At 34.0% G+C, this 15842-nt stretch overlaps 1 protein-coding gene across 1 annotated transcript in view; it reads right to left on the bottom strand.

Moving 5' to 3' along the window:
- The window catches only part of LOC126976150 (nephrin), a 289278-nt gene that overhangs the window by 60090 nt on the left and 213346 nt on the right, over positions 1–15842 (bottom strand). The window contains exons 9-11 of the mRNA XM_050824354.1: positions 8256–8392; positions 2139–2306; positions 898–1029 (exon numbers count right to left, since the gene is read on the bottom strand). Coding sequence (XP_050680311.1) covers positions 898–1029; positions 2139–2306; positions 8256–8392 — 437 coding nt within the window. The remainder of the gene's footprint in view (positions 1–897; positions 1030–2138; positions 2307–8255; positions 8393–15842) is intronic.

Genomic DNA, 15842 nt, shown 5'->3' with positions numbered 1-15842 from the left:
CAGGTATAACTTTATGCCAAATTTATTTATAAGGCCGTACGATTTGTGGACGATGTAGGAATTGAACCCGCACCTCATTGATATGCCCCAGCGCTCTTAACACCTAACCTAATTGTTCGGGTTAAAATCCAAACTCGTCCATAAATTTTATCATAACATAAATTTGTATATTTAAACCCAGAGTCACTTAAAAATAACAAATTGTTGGAAATTGATTTAAATCGTAAAGAAACTGCAAAAGTTCTTTCTCTAGCGATATTCTATTTGCCTGGGAAATTTTCTGATGTTAATTAATTTGTTACTATTCATCGCCGATTTTCAAAGAGTTTAGTCACAATTAATACAAATATTTTTATGTTACCACTTGCCCTGTACACTATTCTGTACACCAGCTCGGCACACCGGAAGCATTAGTGGTCTTAAGCACCATTTTATCCTCACATGTTTCCTTTCTAACCATGGCATGCACAATTAGCACCTAGCTGGAATTCTGAGGAGGCTATTTCATTGTAGAGATTCTACGCCTTTTAAAGATAAACAATCTCGAAATGATACGTTGGGCATAGGTTAAGTGGAAACTATTTTCATTACACTATGGGTACTACAACGGCGCCTATATCTGCCACGAAGCAGTAATGTGTCAACATCTGTTGTTGTCTGAAAGGCACCGTAGCTAGTTAAATTACTGGGACATGAGACTTAAAAATCTTATGTCTCAAAGTGACGATCGCAATTGTAGTGCCGCCAGCTACCAACAGCTGAACGTCCTGCTCGTCTTGTCCCTTATTTACATAAAAAAAAGAGTACATCAAAGAAACCACGTTGCACACTCGAAGGGATCAATCCATGCAAGAGTATTAGAAAAAACTGTCAATCAAGAAGGACTTGAAAACTTACATAGAACATTGATGGTGTGAGTAGAAACGACATTCTCAGTAAGCTGTGCGTTGATGCCGTGACACACCACCACGATGGAGCGCCGGTTTGGTTCCACCACCACTGTTATATTTGATGATGTGATCCATCCTCCTGTAACAAAACCGACCTAACTTATAAAACGTATCATTACTGCATAAACTCTAACGATGTTATTACAAAAAAATAATTTAAACATAACTTAGACACGTGTTTTGTTTAACAGTGATCTAATTCGATACCGTCAGTGACCCAACAATAACGAGGTCTGAAATGGAGTTTATCTTTTTCTATTACAAAACAGTGTTCGTGTTTAACTAAAACGTCGTTAAGCACAACATAAGCTGGAGTGTTCAGGAACAATAAAAGGAACGAAACGCAATCGTTGTCAGCTGTCATCTGTCTGTCATCATATAATCTAAATCTTCCTTATGAATATGATATATCCGTTAGACACACCTTAGTCAAGCTACTCATTGTTTCATTAAATTTTTGACCGCTAAACAATAGAAAGACACAGGTTTGTAATAGAACTTTCTTAAAACAAGTTTTCAATACATATTTAACTTTTTTGTAATAACACAGTAATGGTCTATACAGAGATGTTTAAAATATAGCCGTATTTTGTACAGAATTGAGTTGGCTAACCTGAGACAGAATAAGACGAATGTTGTATAAAAATGTTGGGTTATCATTTTAGGGTTTGCCTTTACTTACATTATAAAAATTGAGAGTTTTTTCGCAGGCAGATTCGTAAATAATAGTATATTTGTGAAGTAAAATAGTAGAAGAAGTGAATTGAAACTCAAGTTTGCATGTTAAAAAAAAACTTATTTGTCGTATCACCGCTCTTTGACAACAATATTCTTATTGACTCGCCTAATATCGGTATACTGCGTCTCGAAATCATAAGCGATTACAAATTCTGCGATCTTCTGAAAGGCAAAGCTGTTTTTCAAAAAATTCAAAGAACTGTGAGCCACATTTGGAGTACTGATCTCGTCTCTGATACATCATGTGATGGCTATGTGAACGGCTAGATTATCCTTCCAAAATCGGAAAGTGCCCTAGCTTTCTAATACATTCTCTCATATAATAAATAAATAATTATAAGCTTTTGCCGATTACGGAAGGTTATTTGACTTCATTGTATGTTCCAAAACACAGTGTTACTTATAAGATTTCTATTTTAAATACAAATGATAATTTATTAATTTTTATACCTTCAGGCGATATAACAGTTCTGTTGCTGGCGTCTCTATGCTGCTTGCCAAGAACTAGCCACTTGATTTCGGCAGCAGGGTTGGACGGTGCTGTGGTGCAGCTAAGGGGCACAGGATCTCCGACACGGGCTTCAGACGGACCTGATATAGTCACGTGTGAGGGTGCGACTGCAAATAAAACTTCAGATTAGTATTTGGTCTATATAAAAGATTTCAAATTGAAATATTTTATTTTAAATAAGATGGTCTATCTGTGGTAGGCTCTTTTGCACAGGATGCCGGCTAGATTATGGGTACCACAACGGCACTTATTTCTGCCGTGAAGCAGTAATGTGTAAGCATTACTGTATTTCGGTCTGAAGGGCGCCGTAGCTAGTGAAATTACTGGGCAAATCACATCTTATGTCTCAAGGTGACGAGCGCAATTGTAATGCCGCTCAGAATTTTTGGGCTTTTCAAGAATCCTGATGGGCACTGCATTGTAATGGGCACGGAGTATCAATGACCATGAGCTGAACGTCCTGCTCATCTTGTCCCGTATTTTTATAATAAAACAAAGATTAATTACTGGTTAAACGTCAAAATACCTCATCCATACGAAAATATATGCTTCAGACTATTAGAAACTGGAAGAAACTCAGAGGGGCTTTTTTCAACCAATTGCAGAAAAGATTCTCAATTCGACTGTATGTTAGTTACCTCATATTTCCCCGATAATACGACATGGAAACTTTCATAACAAGCACGACATTGTCTAAAAAGAGTTATTGAAGTAGGCGTTATTTTGCGGAAATCTATGATTATCCTAATTTTTTGAGTTTTCTTGAGTGTTAATTTCGCCAATATTCGTCTTCAAACAATTCGACACCTGTTTCACCTCTACACACGAGACTCGTGCCACAGTTTGGCGAGTCAACATCTCCTGAGGATGCCTCGTGTAGAGGCGAAACACATATCGAATTGTTTGACAACGAATATTGGCGGAATTAACACTCAGGAAAACTCTAAACATTTGGACGACATTGTCTTAAAAATCAGGCAACGCTCTTGTGCTTTTCCCTAGGTATCGGTTCGTATCGGTTCGGGAAAACTGCAGCCTGCCAGGCAAATGATTCCACTACTGCAGGGAAATTGCAGTATTTTTCTTGCAAAACGGTTGTAGAATTCCAGACATCAATATAATGGGTGTGGAAATTTGTATTTTGACTAATAATCTCCTTTTAACTTAAGTAACTCTTACAGCCAATCTAATTTAATCCATCCTATATGACATTACAGTACCAGATGAGCATACTAAAACAATTTATCTCTCTAAACTTTTCTTTTAAACACGAATAATAAAAGAGATAGCTATCCCAAATAAAATAAACTGTGTTTCACCAAAACATTCAAAGCCTAAATACTTAGAAACAAAGTGTATCAGAGGAGATTTCGTTGAAAACTTTGTATGGAAGTTTAAAATAGGAAAAACTTGGACGAATCGCTACATAGCTGTATGTTGAACACACCAGGGGTAGTAAACTATGTATTTCTTTTTTACCGTACTGTCGTAAAACTAAATTTCCTATACCTGCCTTTGTTTACAAGTCGTTGTTGGATTTATCACTTCATTATAATGATTTGTCGAGAAACTTGGCGTCAAATCAAATAATTTTTACTCAAATTGGCCCAAATTGAGCGATTTTTAGTAGTCATAGCCAAGATATTATATGACTACGTCTTCTATATTATGTTCGGTAAAATGTTGGAGCTAGGAACAATAATCACTGTCAACTCTTTATTTTATATTATGTACAATAATTATTGTAGTTACAAATTAGTTATTAAGTTTGCAGCATCCTTCATATAAACCATTTTGATCCAAATAAGAATAAATATAGTCAATTTGAAAACCGTCAAGGCTTTCAGGACTATATTTATATATTTGCCGTTTATGAACTGATTTAAATTTTGTTTCCTTACAAAGGGTATTGGTTCTATTTAAAAAAAAAACGGCTGAACGGCTAACTGATGATGAAATCTATAAGTGACTGTGGGATCTCCTTAAGATTTACTGGCATATAGCGATTTATAAAAAAAAAACAAGTTGTTTATTATCTGGCGAAGTGGAACTACCGGAAAGTTTTAAGGATCGATCAGTATTTTATGTGTGGTGATGAGATAGATAAGTGACGATACTCAATCAAATTCAAAGGGAATGAAGATGGTACCATATAATTGAGCTGCTGATGAAGACGAAAGATAAGCATCGAAACTGAAACCTTGATAGGACCACGTATCGTCGTCAGTTTTGGGTTTAATTCTGCGGTCGTATTGTTGCGATAAGACGAAGATTGGCTTTCTCGCGAAAAGAAATTCATTAATCATTTATAATATATATAAAAGACTTGGAGAACTTGGTGTAACATATATATATATATATATATATTTATTTCTTAAATAAACCCAATCACAAAAATATAAATACATGAATCTACCATACAAAGTTTCAAAACAATTCATCCAGGCACTAAAACACGACGTGCAATAATGAATAAACAATTACAAAACTAAAAGCAATTTAAAATTTAAACCGCGAAACTTAAACTCTAAGTATGATACATTGAACCAGCTACGAACTACGGGCGTTTGAAAAATATGCAACGAGCAACCTTAATGCATTACATTTATTATTTGACGGACCGGTGGTTAAAATGTATTAACATTTATTTGCCATTCTAACTAAGCATTATTGCTGGTCGAATCAATACATTATTTTCTTCTTAACTTGCTTAATGGGTTATGTGACTGATACATTCTAATGCACTTCAGTTTTTTTTGGAAGAGGAGATAAAACGAGCATAATGGGTCATCTAATGTTGAGTGATCACACTAGAGGAATCACAGGAGCGTTGTCAGCCTTTTGGAAAGGTGTACGCACACCTATATTCTCTTACAATTCCAGACACTTACCTCTACTATATACAACTGGATTGGCGGCTGTCAAAGAGTTTTTGTGCCTGTTTGATATTCGCCATTTTGGCGCTGTTGGTCATGTAGTGAGAGTATGCGGTACTAAAACTAGTGATGATAACGTAGTGGATAACATAGATGGTGGGAATCTATTTACAAAAAAAAGTGTGCTTTATTTCATTGGCTCTTGAAGTATGAATAACATGGAAAACGAACGAAATTAATTCAAAATGTAAAAATACTTCAAAGTATTGTACGATCCGTGGCAGCCATTTCCGTGGCGCTTCAAATAGGCACAAAAAATTTGCTGTCAAACATTTGGAACAGCCTGTCCAGTGGTATTTATACAGGTCAGTGATTCCAGAGGAATCACACGAGGGTTGACGGCTGTTTTTGAAGTTGCCAATGTCGTATCGTCTTAGAAAAAAGCCTATAGTTTGAATTGTTGAATATGATGTTAATAATGTGAAAATTATTATGTTGAAAATCTAATTAAAAAATTGGTACGTATTTAAAATATAATTGTTTGTATTTATAGATAATAAGCGTTCTTTTTCATGCAAAACAGCGCAATAAAGATACAGTTTAATACTTTACTGTACATTGATGAAATAATTTAATAACATTACAAATTTGTGAAGCTAAAAAGTTTTTTGACTGACGGTTATTCATACCTACAGCCACTTTGTTCTTATTTCTTCTTAACTTATATCCATATAGATAATCTCTTATTTTCTTAGATCGAATTGAAGACTTGATTTAGAGATTTTTCAAAGATTTACCAGGTCCATTATCAAATAATCAGATGATTAATCTTTTTTATCTAAATAAATAAGTCTGGTGAGTCAAATAGAAAAGTTACTTTCGGAAAGAAGTACAGATAAATACTACAAAAAGACTCGCAAACTTAGATCAAATAAATGGAAGCTTTGACTAGAAAAGTCAATTGCAAAAAGGCGTCCTTGGGATTTTCTGAAATCATGTTTACTTTCGGGACGCGTTAATAAACAATAAGATTTGTATGGGACAAGTAATGAGATATGAGCGTTAAGTTTTCGAAAATAAAGTTTTTGAATTTATAAAACTGTAAGTTAAAATGTACAAATATATGACAAGGAGAATAGAATATATATTACATAAGTCAATATAGATCACTAATAAAGTGTGAATCGAGGAGTTTATTAACAATATAATAGCCAAAATAAATTTTGCCTAATTTAAGTTGGCGAGGGGAGCGCAATCAGTCTGAATACAAATTTTCATATATTACAGAAATTTATAGAGTTATAAATAATATATATAAAGTAAAAACTGTATATTGAATATTTGAACAAAAAAATGAACTGTGTGTTCCACAAACAATATTGACTCGAAAACAGTAATTTATAGAACATTGCTTTTGTCTGTATATTCGGGGAAAAAGGAAAAAAACTAATGAATAGATTTGATTCTAATTAAATTTAACAAAAGGGCCGGAAAGCATATAGGCTTCATATTACTGTCACACTAGATGCAGGCATATGTTTTCTTCTTTATAGCGTCCAATAGTATAGAAGAAAAACACTTATATATCTTATCATTAAGACTAATGTGGTCGTAGCACAGACCATCTTTTATAAATATTTTTTTTCTTATGAGAAAAATATTTCAAGCAAAGTATAGCCTGTTTTAAAATTCATTTATTATATTTTGTAAACGCTGCTGTGCTGTTTAAAGCAGTGCTCTTAATTACGCATAATATAGTCAAAGCAACTTCGTTTCATTTGCATGCGTCATTTCACTTCTCGCTTTTCTTAACAATAATATTATTAAATAGGTAGTTATTATTACTTCATTAAAGCAACTTGGTTTTACAAATAATAAATATGTTTCTTTTAAAATCGTTAACAATTGTGAATCGTATATCTATAATCGCTATATCTCATAACATGCACCGCTATATAACAAACGCTTCACATTTGGCCACGCTCAAAGTTGATACTGTTATTTTGTCAAAGGATTTAGGAATTTGTGGCGCTGTCTATGCCATGAGAAATTGTCTATGTTTACTGAGCTGATTGAAGTTTAGAGGAATTTCCACGGGACCAGTTCTATACTTGATGTATCTCGAAGATATTATCTAAGTCTTTCATAAATTTGCAATGAAAAAATCTAAAATGTATTCATTGTTGAAGTTAGTGGTTTTACATTATTATTTTAAAGTTTATTTCTTCATTCGAGTGTCATAACACAAATGAATTATGAAAGTAAAATTTTATGAACGATGCGGAACTCGAATCCACGACCTCTAGCATTCAGTGCGAGCGCACTTCCAACTATGCCAACCGTTCGATTGGCGTATCGTTGATAAAATCTTGTATGCTTTGTTCAACTCTCAGGTTGTGGCTTCATCTAGTCATCTGTCACAAATTTGAACGGTTTTTTGGACTCCTGTTTAAATGGTTATTGGATAAAAACTTTTATAGTTTTAAGGATTTTTGTGCATGCTAATTTAAATAAGCCAAATGTAATAAATACACTACAAAAATTATGATCTTTAATGTATACTGTATTCGACGTAATGAATAAATTTCATTAATCTACATGCAGGATGCAGGCACAGCCTAGAGTTAGTTTATTTTATCTCTCGTTCCAGAATTGGCAAGTAAACAGCACCTGAGGATGCCTCGTTTAGCGGCGAAAAAACAAGTCAAATAGGTTTCAAGTTACCGACCCGGTGGTTCGGTCAGATGTTCAGCGGTGGGTGTGGGCGAGTCTTTGGTCAAGGACGCGAATAACGTAACTAACAAATCTTATAACAGAAAAATAATTAGGGTTCTAACGAATTTAAACCCATTGTAAACTACAACTAATGCACTATACAGTGCCATGTAAACAACATCTAAGTTAATTTAATAATATACAAATGATTTAAGTTTTCTTCAGTGTTAATTCCGCCAATATCTGTTTTTAAAAAATTTGACACGTGTTTCGCCTCTGCACGAGGCATCCTCAGGACGCGTTGTCTCGCCAAAACCTGGCACGAGACTGATTTTGGCGAGACAACACATTCTGGTAAATAATTAACACTAAAGAAAACTTAAATTATTTGTATAATTATGGATTTCCGCAAAGTAACGCCTACTTCAATATTTTTTTTAAATATGATAATACTTGTATACTTACAAAGTACAGTCAGATCTATTTCGGCTTTCAGCGTGTTACTTATCATGATATTCTTCGCCTCACATGTGTACCGCGCCTTATTGTCTGAGGCGTCAGCCTTGAACGATAATACGTTCTCCGACATGCGACCACTCGTTCTGGAAAACAAAAACTTATTAGTAAGGTTTTGGACTTTAGTAACAATACATACATACATAGAATCACGCCTTTTTCCCGTAGGGGTAGGCAGAGACCACTTCTTTCCACTTGCTACGATCCTTACATACTAGTTTCGCTTCGTCCACTTTCATTATTCCTTTCATACATGCTCTCCGGTTTAGGGTACTTTGACCTGGCCTTTTTTCAAGACGTCCCTGATTTGATCTTGAAACGTCCGCCTAGGTCTACCCCTTCCAACACTTTCATTCACACTGGCCTTATACACTTTCTTCGTCAATCGTTCTTCATTCATTCTCTCGATATGTCCAAACCATCTCAGCATACCTTTCTCAATTTTTGTCACAAAATCTTCTTTCAGACCACAACGTTTCCTTATCTCACTATTTCTCATCCTGTCACTCAGTTTAATTCCTATCACACTTCTCAACGCTCTCATCTCAACAGCATTTATTCTGCTTTCATGTTTCTTCTGCCAGTAACAATAACGTATTTTTTCAAAATGATATGGCATCTTCTCAACTGTTTTTATAAACTAGCGTATAGAAAAACATTGCGTTCGAGAAGGATTACAGTAAGATAATAAAAGTGAATCTGTTGTTGATGTAACCGTTTTTCGTCGACAACAGCCACTCTGTAATTACGTAAGTATCCATCCCAACTCTGTGGTATTATTGATGAAACTACTAGCCAACTAACGCACGCATTGACAAATTGGTCCTGAATTATCGCGCTGTCTCGTCTTCTATTTGCTAGTATATACTAAATTCTTACGGCCGTTCCCAATATTCAGTCTATCTCTTACTTGAGATAAAAATCGACTTATCATTTTACTTTTATTAAATACTTATCGGCGCTAACTCACCTCATCCGTACACGCTGTCTGTCAATGGGACGACGTATAGCTTACCAGCGAGAGAAGTTAGTATAGAAATTGCAATTCACGCGTCCCAATATAAGGCGATGAGAATGACTTATCGGGTATATTGGGACAGCTTAGTACTTTATCTCTATCTGTAGATAGTATATTGGGAGCGGCCGTTAGTCTATTGAAGAAATTGTTCAAGTAAAACTATAGTTAGCACGAACGGCTTCTTAGTAAAAGTATTTTTTGTCTTTAACTTTCCGTGACCGAAGTGTAACGGATGTAAACCTTAATTACTACGCTTTCCATCTCTGTATCTCTTACAATAAAATATTAAGACTCTTAAAATTTCAACAATGAATAATATAAACTATAACACGCCACAAGTTAGGATATCATCCTCACCATCTGGATGTGTGGGGGTCCTCAACAGTGCGGTTTTCAAGGAGCTTTCTTCCACGTACTACAAAGCTGTGGAATGAACTTCCTTGTGGGGTGTTTCCGGGACGATACGACATGGGTACCTTCAAAAAAAGCGCGTACACCTTCCTTAAAGGCCGGCAACACTCCTGTGATTGCAAGAGATTGTGGACGACGGTGATCACTTAACAACAGGTGACCCGTACGCTCGTTTGTCCTCCTATTCCATAAAAAAACTATATAGTAGTGTTAAGACGACCTAACAGCCCAATAACACAGTACAGAAAATGTGTGACCAATTTTGATTGGCAATGTGTGCGTTAGCTAGTGGTTTGATATTCAAAATACTAAGGAGTTAGTGTCAACCGTGGCTGAATGTTTACGACTTGTAAATCAAAATTGGTTACAGTCACAATAGATTCGCTTTCCTTTTTTTTATCCTGCTGTATCTCTTTTATAGATGTTCGTTTCAATTAAATTTGCTGAGATCATTTATACGTCTAGATAGACGAGAGATAGATAACTAACATAATAAGAAAGTGTCACACAAATCGTGATGGTAAGACGTAGCTTGTCACGCACTTTAATCTAATATTCCTGGCCTGTCTTTATTGGTTGTTTAACAGCAAGAGACTCTATCCACATGTTTAAATTTTCTAAGGAAATTTGATAAATTTTCTCTGTAATTCCTGACGTAAATCTCATCATTAAGGCCATCATAAACACATATAAACTTTCCATCCGTAGAAGCTTATTAATATTAAATAGCGAATAAAGTTGAGTTTTTAAGTCGACAATCTCTTCAGGCTTACGGCATTTTCAGGCTATCTCAGTTATGCTCAACTCGTAATGCAACATTTTTAAGCTGTGGAAGTTTAAACCGCTTTTGTGGACGATAAATTATATACTTTAATGCATTATGATAATATTGAAAACGAGTTACGATTTCTGTTCGTAAATCTGAAACAAATGTAAGCGAATTTCAACATGTGCAGGCAGATTTATTTTAATAGACGAGAAAAAAAAATTCTGAGTATTTTCTTCTACGACGTAGTTAGTCAGGATTATTAAGCATCGTGGATTTACTATCAAATACCATCAGGGTAGTTTCACCAACAACAAAAAGACAAACAAACAAATCTTATACACGAAAAAAACATGAGATTGCCATGTCTGTCTGTACATTCAAATATTTTTATTCGAAGTTTTATATGTTAGAACTTCACAAAAACGGGATCAAGAAACTCACGGACTTCTTTTTTCTCTAAAATTTCGTTTCAATAAAATTTATCGATTAAATATTAAAATAAAAATAATTCATGCAACTAGATATATCTTTGTTCAACTCTCAGGTTGTGGCTTCATCTATAATAGTATCTTCTTTACAGTTGATAACCTGCTCAACCCCAATATTGTGCGTATAAGAAAATTTACTTAAGATGTCGCTCTTTCAAATCTAAAAAAAATTTAATTTTTTAAAGCTATTTTTTAAAGAATGCTGGGAGAGTTTCTCGCGCCGCTTCTTCTCTCACAGAGCGCCATTTGTTTCCGAAACGTTCGTAGTGTTAGAAATAACATCAATAAGAATTCTAAAGGAATTAATTATGAGAAAATAAATAAAAATAATTGCCTTTAATGTCTTTCATGATACGGGCCTGCGTCACTTATACAAACAATGATGCAGCCTGTAAGGCTTCTTATTTTCCTTAAGAGTTCCGTTGGATAATGACCGCCCTATTCACCGACAAATGTATCAGTAATTAATAAACAATGGAAACCTTAACAAAGGCACTACCGCCGCCAACAATCACTTATTTGCGCTTCTCATAAAACAGTTTCCCACAGACAAGTGGGGTCAGACGGCAGCAGTGGGCTCATCCACCGCGAACCGTATTAACAATATAATCAGGCATTACCTCAACCGTGACAAAGTTTAAACGTTTTCACGAGACCTATTATTGTAATAATACTTTAACATGAAGCTTAGAGGTTTTGCAATTTAATACAATTATCTATACTGATATAATCATAGGCTAAAGAGATTGTTTACATCAATAATTCGTCTAGAATTTTCTTTAACTAAAAACAACGACAGTTGAATATAATATAAAAAAATTATAAAAGTACATAATATACTTTTAAAGAAAAGAAGACCTAAAGACCTATATAGCCCAGTAGTTCGTAACTCTATCTACTGAGCTAGCTAGGTCCCGGGTTCAAATGTCGGTAGGTGCAAATAACAAATGAATTGACATGAGAATTTTAAATTGTATATTAGGTATAGATGTAAGTAGTTAAATAGTCGATGAAATTTCAGGTAAAGGCGCTCGTCCCAAAGCCGGCGCTTATGTAAAAGGCAGTAGGGCTAGAAACTATAATTGAGTTAGCTGGAAGTGACTCTAGTTCCGATAGTTTTGGACTTCGCTGTGGCGAGGGTACGAGCGTGAAGGTCGAGTATTCACGCTGTAGTAGAAAATTATCGTTGCGAGTCGCTCTACTAGTGATTCCGTCAAGCAAGGAACAATCAGCGAGTTTAATCTTTGATACCTCTTGACGCTGCGACAAACAGATAGGAGTACACGACGGCAGTGTGAACAGGATCAATCAGCCATGACTTTTTGACAAGATAACTTCTTTTGGGAGGTTAAAACGATTCGTAACGTAACGCGTTACGGCGTCAGTCTGTACGACTTCCCTTTCTCTCACGTCAGCGGTAGGCAGGCTCCTCCTCTCTCACTTTAACCAATTATTACTTTTAAACGATTAAAAAATAATACTAATAATATACATACACAACATTCTAAAAGTATTCATATATACATATTCAAGAACTGTAACTAAGGATAAATATATTTTATAGTCAATAAAAGATTTTATTAATAAATACAGGATCAATACCTGCTGTAAGTGTAAGTGATTAAAGTGCCATAAAGTTTAAGTGGTTTAAAAACGCACTCATTAACGCTCAAGAGTATATTATTGCTTGTGCCCAACAACAAAACAACATGCCATATATCTGTGTTGCTTGCAATTCTACCCTTGAGTCTAAGGAATTAATAAAATGCTCGCTTTGCGCTTCTTTATATCATTATTTATGCATAGGTATGACCAAGGAAAATTATAAAAAACTGTTTGCATCATATAAAACGACATGGAAATGTCCTACATGTAAAGTCGCGATCAAAAAGGGTCCCTTAAGAGAGAAAATAGTTGACAGTTACTCGCTCTATACCTACTACTATTCAGGTGAGGTTTTATTAGAAACTAGCTGACCCAGCAAACGTTGTATTGCCATCATAGTTAACAACTGTAGTTAATCTACCAACTATAGGTAGCTTAAATTAAGCTAAATTTTTTTTTACCTCCTGACAAAGTTAGAAAGATATAAAGATTCTAATTAGTTATTCATTTTAAAGTATTCTATCAATTTGATTTCTGAACGACGGAGGACACGTCAAATGAAAAACAAAATTGTTGTTTTTATTTAATTCCGAACATTTTCAAATTTATTCACCTTTTAAACCTTCTCTAGATTTAGTAGTAGCGAGACTAACGAACAGCAATTAAATTTTATATAATACTAGCTGCCTCACTACATATATATATACTTCATACTGCCTCAATCGATAAATAAAAGACCTAAACTTTTGTATGAAATAAACTTAATACAGACAAAAGGAATCCTTTTTTATTAAAATAAATGAAAAGAAATGCTCGGTATTATTTAAATTTTATTATTATTTTCAATTAATTACACATGATGTTGTTTACTTACAAAACATAGTTTTCCTGAAATACTGACTATTTATAAAGTTAAAATTTGATATTGACAGACACACAGTTATGATGCAGACTGTTAATCAATTTAAAGCTTTCTGATAAACTATATTTTTTGTTTTGTTTTGTGGTGCGGTTAGGTTCAGAAAATTTATTTTTTGACAAAATTTAAGATACAGTCTACATAAAAATAATCTGATGGTTAGTTAACAACTGTCTACCAACTATAGCTTACTAAAATTAAGTTTATTTTTAACCTTCTGAGCAAGTTAGAAATATACAAAGATTCTATGACAGGGGACACATCAAAGAAAAAACAAAATTGTTGTTTTTTTTTAATTCCGAACATTTTCATATTTATTCACCTTTTAAACCTTCTCTAGACTTCCACATATAATTCAAGACCAAAATTAGCCAAATCGGTACAACCGATCTCTAGTTTTAGCGAGACTAACGAACACCAATTCATTTTTATATATATAGATAGATAGCAAAATTGACAGCATTGATGACAGATCAGTCTGGAGACAAAGTTGCGGCGCAAAGTGGTATTGTAATATATAATGTTACAAGTACTGAAAATGGATGTAGAAAACGGTGGAAAGAGTTGTCACAGTTTAAAATAGAGGAGGCTTCTCTGTCCTTTTTATTTCACTGCTAATAGCTGTAGAGGGTTATAAAATGTGTAGGGTGACAACAATTTCCTAATATATTTTATAACTAATGTAATAACTATATTTTAAGTCTCAGTGGAGGTCCAAACGGAATCTTTTTAATTGTTCTGCTGTAATTAATGTTACTCAAAGCAAAAATATACTGCAATAAGTTTGTACAACATTGAATTGTGATATTTTTATTATAAGAGCGCAAAAAAGGATACTGTGATTTCTTTTACTGTTTATTAGAGCGCAGTATAATTCCGAACCAGTATTCAAATAGACATCACAAATAATAATTATTATGCTGCAACCAATTTTGAAAAAGTAATGACATTTTCAGAAGGTGATCGTGCATTTAAAACTACTTTGTATCTCTTACGGTTCGAAATACCTAACCATAGGTTTAGGAGCCTTAAAGCTCTTAATAATCTAGAAAATTATGGATCTAAAAGATGTACTATGCCAATGAGATAGCTTTTAGCTACAAACAAGAGGAGTTATTAACAAAACCAAAGTCTTTGATAATAAATCGACTCAAAAAAATATCGTTATAGATATTTTTAATTTAAGGAACATATCTTGTGAGAAACTAATCAAATAGATCCTCTTGAATTTAATAAACACATGATACGAAGAACTTTCAATCAATACTATTCGCAGCTTTTCTTTCCGATGAAGGATAGAAAATTATGTAAACGAATAAGATAATAAGATATAAAAAAGAGATAAACAATAAGAAAATGCTTAATGAATCAATATCCATTCCATTTCAAATATTATACCTTTAAATTATAAGAAATTTCGAGCATTTAAGAATTGTTTGCCACGTTGCACGTAATTTGGGGACATTAAATGGATTTATCCCGCAATTTCACAATCCACAGACACCACAGCAGTGGCCGACTCGGAGTGGTACACGATAGAAGCATTACAGCAAGAGGGAATTAATTCCGGAATCTTTGTCTCATACGGAACTAAATTGTTTGCTATTCCTCTTCATAAACTCTCCTCGTTTGAAATAAGCGAATGAATAGAAAGTTCCTTGGTGTTATATTATTTCCTTATCTGTATGGTGGGTTCACTTAATAAATAGAATAAAAAATATTTGTTTTATTTTACTTCACCTATTCTGAAGCTTAAATTTTAGTAGCAGCAGGTATATATCATGTTGTATAAATAAGTGTAATTCAAAGAAAATTTAAGATATTTCCTCATGCTTTCCTGAATTCTGGGGGAGTGATTTCTTGAAAAGGGACAGAAGGGTCTCTATGTACGGCCGTTGGATGGTATCAATTCATTTTCCTTGAGGTTGGTCAGTCACCAACTCTTGGAATTATCTCCTATGCATGTTAAATATTATTCATCCTGTTTTTTATAATATACTTACTAACCCGACAGACTTTGTTCTGTACATAATAAATAAACTACTTTTTTATCAATTCGCCAATAATATTTCATAACATCAAGAATTATTTCGTATAACTTTCTCCCTGTTGAGTGTAATTGTTTCACTGCACATCAGAACTGTCAAACCATGCGTCAATAAATATGTCCATACAAAACAAATATTGGAAATAAAAATAATTATGGATTAGGGATCCATATCGAAATAAAAACTATCCTATCACTCAAGTTGGACTAATCTGCACTCCATGAAGTATAAGTTTCCATTAAAATACGTTCATTAGTTTAGGAGGTCAGTGGAAACAA

The sequence above is a fragment of the Leptidea sinapis genome, chromosome 39 (genome assembly GCF_905404315.1).
Source record: "Leptidea sinapis chromosome 39, ilLepSina1.1, whole genome shotgun sequence".
Taxonomy (NCBI): domain Eukaryota; kingdom Metazoa; phylum Arthropoda; class Insecta; order Lepidoptera; family Pieridae; genus Leptidea; species Leptidea sinapis.
Note: the sequence above shows the minus strand (reverse complement) of the source record. Positions and strands in the feature narration are given on the sequence as shown.